The 9,271-nt window shown below is 40.1% G+C and overlaps 1 protein-coding gene across 1 annotated transcript; it reads right to left on the bottom strand.

Moving 5' to 3' along the window:
- Positions 1 to 430: 430 nt before the first annotated feature.
- On the bottom strand, positions 431 to 1,211 carry LOC308074212 (NADH dehydrogenase [ubiquinone] flavoprotein 2, mitochondrial-like; the record flags this gene model as incomplete). The annotated part of the gene is made up of 1 exon (XM_080413560.1): positions 431 to 1,211. One exon carries the CDS (start codon positions 1,209 to 1,211, stop codon positions 477 to 479), a length of 735 nt encoding a protein of 244 aa, XP_080269686.1. The 3' UTR covers positions 431 to 476.
- Between the last annotated feature and the right edge of the window lie 8,060 nt (positions 1,212 to 9,271).

The following is a 9,271-nucleotide window of genomic DNA, read 5'->3' as shown; positions in this document are numbered from 1 at the left end:
CGGTTCTGGACAACCTGATCTCCTTATATGCCTATGGGCATATCGGTCGAATTGGCGGTTCTGGGCAACCGCCTGTCGGACCAACTCAACACCGGGCACCGCACTCCCTCGTGTGCCCATATATGAAGATCTCTGCATCTGTCTGTCCTTGTCCCCTTTTTTTTTTTTTTTACTGTGTAATTCATTCAACCTTTATTTAGAATTCTCTGGGAGATCATTGAGGGAGACCCTCATTTACAATGATGCAGAGATTACACATATAATAACATAATAACATAAGAACAACAAAGAAAGACAATATACAGGTAACCTCTTTGTATTGTAATGATATCTTCCATCATGGCCTCACCACCACTGTCTTATTTATAAAGTGACACACTGACACCTGGAGTAAATGAAAAATGTATTTACACATTTTGCTTGACAAACATTTATGGGAAGGGTTCGCTTCTTAAATACGCTAATTTGTCATGAGTTTACAGGTCTGCTCTCACACCAAAACCTGGTCCTGGTGGGGTTTCTATCAGACTAGTCAAGCCACCTGCACGCTCGCAGGAGAAACGGCCATTCCTAGGGCCTGGTAGTGGCACCCTGCCTGCTATGAGGTCATCAATGATATCGTCCATGTCCTTAGGAGTAAGATCCTCATAATAGTTGTCATTGATCTGAACCATTGGAGCGTTCACACAAGCACCCAGGCATTCCACTTCTATCAGAGTGAACATCTTATCTGGCGTGGTCTCTCCAACCTTGATACCCAGTTTGTTTTGGATGGCCTCCAGTATGCCGTCCGAGTTGCAGAGCATGCACGGTGTTGTCGTGCAGATCTGAATGAAGTATTTCCCCACCGGCTGACGCAAGAACATGGTATAGAATGTTGCTACCTCGTACACTCTCATTGGGGCAATTTCCAGCACCTCCGCAACCTTGTTCATGGCCGAGACGGGGAGCCATCCATGCTGCCTCTGGGCCAAATCCAACACAGGGAGGGTGGCTGCTTGCTTGTGTCCGTCTGGATAATTTGCAATGATTGTGTCGATGCGCTTTTTGTTATCCTCTGTGAATTCAAAGGGAGTCTCTGCATTGTTGTCAGCTGTGTCCCTGTGCACAAAGATGCCTCCAGCTCCAGCCCGCGCTGCAGATTGATGCAAACTCCTGACTTGTCTGGCCGTTCGCGACACAGCAGACCGAACAATGGAGGATAAAAACATCTTGAAGAGTTTTAGTCCCAATATATTTTAGCAACAGCGACCAGAGGCACTGTCTGCAATGGCCGACAGCATCAGTGTTGCTCCTATCCATGTCCCTTTTATGACCATATATGGAGTTCCCAGATGTCATCAGTATATAAAATACTATACAGGCATATCGGTTGGATCGGCGGTTCTGGACAACCGGAACTCCATCATGCCTATATATGGGCATATCAGCGGTTCTCAAGATATGTGTATTCACACACACACTTGCACACACACATTTTGCACATTTATAGTAGGCTATTCAACAGTAGAAAGTGTTGATTTGAGAAGATTACTTATTGAACAAATAAAAATGTGTTAATATCATAAGCCTTTGTTTGCTACAAAGGCTTATGATATAAACTTAATATCATAACCCTTTTTTAGTTTATCTAAAAAACCCAATGCAAAAATTCCCATGGAGAACCTTCTGGGTTGGCCTACAAAAAGACAACTCTCCATTACAATATTGGTTTCTGGTTCTGCCTGCACATAAAGTACATGATATTACGTTCACCTGTACAGTGCTGATGTTGAGAGACCACAACGTAGACAGACATGGTATAGTATATTCAACAGATAGCCAGAGGTACACTACATCGATCATACTTCACAATCCACATGAAGCGATGATGAAAATACCAACAAAATAACAATGTGGCACATGGGTAATCTGTGGTGCCTTCAAATGCTCCTCTCTAATGGCATTTAATAGGTTCACTGGGCCAAAATCGTGACAGCATGATCTATTTGGTAAACGAGCCAAGCTAATGACTGCCATCAAATGTGATTTCAGTTTTCAGAGATGGTTATCTCAGTGGAGCCCAATTTATTTAGTGTCACCTTTTAACTACAGCATTTGGCATAGACACATGGCCACGGAAACATTAGCGCAGGCTATCTCCTATTAGCTGTGTTGATTGGCCTAGTGATGGAGACGTTTCAAGTCTGCTTCCAATTTATTGTTTGGAGCCTAATGGTGCTACTTGCCAAACGAGGAAGTGATGCATGGCAGAGGTTAGAGAGTCTAGACACCATGTGAAATAAATATTCTAAAAACGGTTGTAGCTGATGAGAAAAAGTTTTTAAAAAATGACTGAGAAGCCCTGTAATGTGTACTTAAGTGGTATAGAGTCAGTGAGACACATCGGTCAATACAGCTCAGCCGGACATTGCATAATGTATTTTCATTATTTTCTCTATATACTGTACTGTATTATGCTGAATCAAAATTTGTGCAGGATTGATTAAAGAGTGTAGTTTATCCTTGAACAATTGGTATAGCAAGTGACGCATGCAGTAAACCCATCTGTTTTGCCTGGTCTCCTACAGCAGATGGTACTATAACTTGCAATGGCTCATGAGGTGGAGCGGTAGCCCGGTAGCCTGGTAATCAGTAGGTTCCCGGTTCAATCCCATCTCCTGGAATCACGTCAAGTGTCCTTGAGCAAGATACTGAAGCCCTAACTGCACCGCAGGCACTGCAAGTGCACTGGGTCAATGAGCCCTACAGTACCTACCTTGCTTTACTTTTCGCAAAGCTACTTTATTAAACACCCAAAATATCAAATTTACAATGGGGCAAGAAGAAAATGTAGGCTCTATGAGGTCTATGGTGTTTTCTCCCTGGACCCTCTGGTGGAAAAATGTGTTGACACTCAGTGTGACATACATACAGTACTGTATACGTTTGAACATATAAAGTACACACGGACAGACAGACAGACTTATTATAACAGAGCTAAAGTAACAGGAAATACTGACAGAATAAGCTGACAAAATGTGTCAATCTGTATTGTATCTTCTCTTCTCAACAGACCCAGAGAGAACCATGCATGCGTTAGTCCAGTTGCATGAATGTTGTTTGATGGTTGGAGGTTTGAATTGGAAAGTCATGTAATGTACAGTAGATGCAACCATGGGTCCGGCATCACCGGTGGTAATAACAACAGTCTACATCCTGCCTCAAGCTAACAACACACAGGCACTGAATGAACTGTAGGATTATTAATAGGCATGAGACTATACACCCGATGATGCTTTTATTATTGTGGCTGGTGATGCAAAGTGAAGAAAGTCCTGCCAAGATTCTATCAGAAAATCAACTGCCTAACGCACAGAATAAACATGCTGGATCAGGTTTACACAGGGAGGGATTTATACAGAATGTATAAGGCTCACCCAGACCAGGATCCCTGCCCACAGGAAATACCTAGTGTGTAAAACTGTCAAAAAGTCTAACCCACTCAAGGCACCTGGCCCAGACAGCATCCCTAACTGAGTCCTCAACGTGTGCGCGCACTGCACGGACCGGCTGGCAGACATATTCACAAAACAACGTTCATCCAACCTCTAATCTCAGCAAAAATAACAAAGGAGATGATCATGGACTACAGGAAGCAGAAAGTCAATCTACAAACTCACAAGGCACTTGTAAAACAACAATTAAAAACATCCATCCACAAGCTCACAAGGCACTATTTTTGCCATGCAACCCTGTCGTATGACGAAGCATAAAAGACACAACATTGCCACACAAAGCAAGCAACTCCACATTGAGGAGAAAAGGCAGAGGGAGTAACAGCCATTACAGTCAAGTTGTTAACAAAAAACCCACATACTGAGTTATTAATGGGTTATTTGTTTGTTATTATACTATTATTACTATTTGACCATTATATTTTATCTCACTATCTCATTTTATTATCTGCACTGTTGAGGAAGCTTGAAGTATACTAATTTACACGCTCCAATTTTGTTTTGTTGTATATGCATGTGACAATTTAAGATCTTGAACCTTGACCCATGGGGGGAAATAGTCTAGTAGTATACCTACATTACAGACCCGGTTTGCTGAAATTAGACCTTTGTCATCATCCCCCCTTTTCAGCCCTGATAGTAGTACTTAGTGTGACAATAATGGCATATAGCAGGGGTCTTCAACCGTTTCAGGCCAGGGACCCCCAAACTGATAGAGCAAGGACCCCCTACCTCGTAGGGTAGGGGGAGCTACCACATATATTGTATATTTATGTATAAAATTGTGTTTTATATGTCTAAACATGAAAAAATGGTTGCCTGCTCGCACCTGTCCCAGTAGGTGTGCAAAAGGACCTTTCTCAACAAAATATGTACAAACATACCATGTTATTGTGCATTTATTTACCTGTTTGCTAAAATATGGTGGATTCATGTTATGTTTAAAGACAATTTGATTTTTTGGGGAAAAAAAAAAAAAAAAAAAGTTGTAAAAGTTTTTTAAATATTGTTTAATCAAACAACAATTTTGTGGACCCCCTGCAGTACCTCCACGGACCCCCTAGGGGTCGCGGACCCCCTGTTGAAGACCTCTGGCATATAGTGCTCTCAATAAATAAATAAATTGCTAAAATAGTAGATAATAAACTAATGTAATTCATATTTGTTTTACACCACCTTGCATTCCTCAAGCCGCATTGCTCATTAAATATTAAATATTTTTCTACATGATAAAATGAGTTGAATTATGTCAAAAAAGAAAAGGCTGCTTTAAAAACAACATACTGTATATAATTACTCCACAATAAGCTTTACAGCCTTTCACTAAACATTACTGTATGTTTCTAATAACATTGCAATTTACGTGTGGCATAAAAACAGTAGTGACAGTACATACTGGTAATGTCTTTTAATGACCTAATTAGATTTCCCACCATATTGTCGTAGAATTACATGAGGGCAATATTCTATCATAATTTACTGTAAAATTCACTGGGAACCTTTTACCTTATAGCGATAGACAGCAAAAGAGTGAAACAAAGCCAGCTGCTTATATAGCAGGGGATCCATAATCAGCACACGCCTCTCATTTGTTTGGTGAGATTAAATCTTTCTGCGTGGTCAGCTGCCATAGATGAATAATATCTTACAACATAATGCATTGTGTATGCATACTTATGTCTATGGTTCTGTTCACATTCTCATTGTAGTCAGTTCTTAGATCACACATGCCTCGCCTCCGTCTTGGATTTCCAAATGAATATATATATTGGTTTGTGTGTGTGTGCGTGTGTGTGTGTGTGTGTGTGTGTGTGTGTGTGTGTGTGTGTGTGTGTGTGTGTGTGTGTGTGTGTGTGTGTGTGTGTGTGTGTGTGTGTGTGTTTTTCATATACCATAACCTGGAATCCAGAGTAGGCATTTAATCAAAATGAATATTGTGCTGTATTGCTGCGAGTTTATAGCCGATTGGTGTAAATTAGAAACCTTTGCTTAAACTGTATCTTGTTAGAATTAGCATACCAAGAAGGTTCATTATACATACGTATGTACTATGTACCCACAAGTCTGCTCTCTCACGGAAGAGAAGAGGAATTCATACGCCTGATTTATAGTTGCGTGCCAGGGCCTTAAAATAGCCGATCGAACCGACGCGTTGTGAGATTGTAGATAGGCTATTTTCGGTGCGAGATATGCTATGCAACCGAGTATAAATCTTTATATGAGAACGCCAGAGTCCTCTACAGACTCTACGGCGTAGTAAAAAATACCTCAAATATTTACTTAAGTACAGTACTTGAGTAAATGTAATTAGTTACATTACACCACTGTTGTTCTTTAAATCTTATTATTTTTTTGCTGGGAAAATTCTGGCACTGTAGTGAAAACGTGGCTTAAGACATGGTAATCATTACCATATCCACACACATTACCAGGTATGGGTATTGTTTAACTTCAAATTGAATTATTCTACTTAAAATGGTTTATTGGGGCTCCTTACAAATTGCATTGTTTGTTTTTAATGTCAATAATTAAAGTAGCTATTCTTCTTCATAATATTATTTTTAAAGTGATATACTGTAGTTATAGCAGTGACTGAGACAACAGACTGAAAAACAATGATGTATAACTGAATGCGCATGAGCGTGCATGCATGTCTGTATGCCCACATAAAAAAATAAATGACTGTAATGTAATCAAGTCACTTTTTGACCAATGCGGCCCAAACCCCAAAATGAGTTTGACAAGCCTGCTCTACGCCAAGCTCAGGGACCTAAGACTCAATCCCAGCCTGTGTAGCTGGATTCTGGCCTTCCTATTGGGTTGATGCCAGTTGGTGAGTACAGAATGAGCTCCAACTCCACTGCCCTTCTGACTCTCAACAACACAGGAGCTACCCAGGGCTATGTCCTGAGCCCCCTCCTCATCAATGACGACCTCTCGATGGGATGAGCACACTGGTAGCCAGGCGTCTAAGTTCGGCATGGAGCCCAAGATTCTACAGGCCTTCCATAGGGCACCTATTGGTTGCATCAATGCCTGGCATAGGAACTGCACTGTCTTCAACCACAAAGTTCAACATTGTTTAACTTAGACCACTGTATGCTGACAAATAAACACAGCCAAAAGATTAGTTTTTTTCTTTGCTTTCTTATTATTAAAAAAACATTTAACATCTGTTTATTGTAAGTTTTCCTCATACAAGGGCATTTACGGAAATAAAAAGAAACACAGGATTTAACAGACACAAAATATACCACAAAATTATTTTTTAAGGTATTAAAAAGGTCTTAAAGGTCCTTAAAATTAGTCACTTCACTGTCATCTGGGAAGCCCCCCCAAAATCATGTGGGGACCCCGACCCACATGTTGAGAACCACTGACTTATATACTATTAATTGATGCAATACAAATCCTAGTATTGATCAACATGTTTGACTGAATAAATATCAACGATTTCAAGCCATTTCTATGCAACGTAATTCCCCACAATTGATTCTGAACAATAATTAGTTGCCAACACAAAACATCTGTGCTCAGTACATTACCAGAACAATAACCAAATTGAACCTAATTTGAGAGGAGCAGATAAATGGGTGCCCTGGTAGGGCAAACATTTTGAAGACACTTAACCACTAACTCCTCCCCCGGTGCTGTATTAATGACATCCCCTGCTCCTAATAGTGAGGATGGGAAATGCAGTGGACAAATGCCAGTGTAAATGTCCCGTGGCAAATACCCCAACAACAACTAGTGGACAGATTTACTATTACTGCATATATAAAATAATTAACTATGCAAAAGTCAGGATATAGCCATTACTGCTTTAGCCTTGGACAAGAAAGAAGAGGTGACTGACGGCACAGAAGAGGTGGTTTCATGGGGGAAACCTTGAAAGATAAACATTCGAAAACTTACATCACAAAGACCGACAAGGTTCATTGTATTATAGAGGTCAAGGGAAGGTCAAATGTGATATAAAAGCCACATATGTACAGTAGCACTGCTGTGAATACCGAACAGCCCAATAACATGATCATGAACCACTTAAACCCAAAATACTTCATTGACTGGGGTCCCTCAGGTATCTATACTTGGCCAGCCCCGTTTTTTCCTATTACACCAAATCTGTTCTCACAACGTTGTGAGCTCGTAGATCTGCTATTTTCACTAAATGTTAGCCTATTATGATAAGCCCAGAATAAGGATGCTAGGGTTCATGTGGACCCTGAATCCTGGATGAAACACAATATCGAAAACTATAGTGTACTGATATCATATGGAAACAGAATTCCTGCATTTGAAAGCTTACTATGATGTCATAGTTATTTTCCCAAGATTGTTCATAAACAAACCAGTAACCGAGGAGTGCATGAAATATGAGGCAACATATTTTTATTGCAGCTCTAATTGATATAATTAGCAACATGTGTAAACAATAATTCAGTGAATACTTTGAGCAGTGAAGACTTTTGTCACATTAGACGTTCATTTAGTCACACATTCCCCTGCCAAAAAAAATAATGCACTGTTCATTTGTCCTTTTCAGTTGACTTTCACTTATCTGATGGCATTTTAAAAGCAGCCTCTTTTTGTGCGTGTGCGGACACACACATAAGTCTTTATCAGCTTACCATTCATTTACATGTATAATTATTACAGGCGCTTCAGGAGCCGTTTGCTAAAAAGCTTTATGCAAATTGTAATTAACGGTAATTAAAACCCAGGCTGTTTTGAATGGGAGCCATGGTACCGGAGCATCGTTTACGAAACCAAATTGATTCTAATGACTTTACTGCGGGAAATCACACCAAGGGGGGAGATGGGGTAAGAATGTCCTGCCTGACATTAAGATAAGAACAAAAGAGGAAAAGGTGCTGGTGCTGGAATTAAACCAGTCCATACTTGGACATAATCTAACTATCTTTAATCTTTAAACATTGTGTACCTGTTCCACCTGCAGCGAAGTTGTTCAGTCAAACAAACAAGGTCCCATGTATGCAGCATGTAAAGATATAGTATGCAATATTCAACACCCTGGAGTCCTACAGTAGTTTACTGATTTATTCCTGCTAAAAACTATGATATGTTGTTATGTTACTGACCAGACAAAAACAGAAGTAAATCGATGTGTGTGTGTGTGTGTGTGTGTGTGTGTGTGTGTGTGTGTGTGTGTGTGTGTGTGTGTGTGTGTGTGTGTGTGTGTGTGTGTGTGTGTGTGTGTGTGTGGGGGGGTGTGTGTGTGTGTGTGTGTGTGTACTGCCTAGAAAATAATGTGGCCCTATAACATATTGGAACCTGTCCTACAATCAAGCTCACTTTAGTGGACAGAGTGATAAGGCCAGAGGATCAGCACCATCATGGCCTCTCACACAAAGTAATTAATGTAGTGGACCTGTCTAGGCATTCTAAATGGAAAAGCAACATAGTAGCTTTAAAATGTCCCAGGAGTCACACTCTGCACAGAAAAATCAATTTGTAACAATTCTATAAAGACTATTATGGGGGATTTATTTTTTAACAAAGAAATATCACTTACAGTATAAGTGATATTTTTGGGTTAAAATCCCAAACTGAAGATTTATCTTATGTAACTGAAAAAACAGTTTTTAGATTTTTTTTTACAAAAACATCAATTACAGTGTAAGTGATATGCATCTCCACGGATGCCTGAAGAAGGTCTATTGACTGAAACGTTGTCCTTATTGTGCAAGTGAAGACGGTGTGCAGGTTATTTTATTTTAACCGATCAGGAGAGAAATCCCCACAAAGATCAT

The sequence above is a fragment of the Gymnoscopelus braueri genome (genome assembly GCF_963280865.1).
Source record: "Gymnoscopelus braueri genome assembly, chromosome: 19".
In the NCBI taxonomy this organism is placed as follows: Eukaryota; Metazoa; Chordata; class Actinopteri; order Myctophiformes; family Myctophidae; genus Gymnoscopelus; species Gymnoscopelus braueri.
Note: the sequence above shows the minus strand (reverse complement) of the source record. Positions and strands in the feature narration are given on the sequence as shown.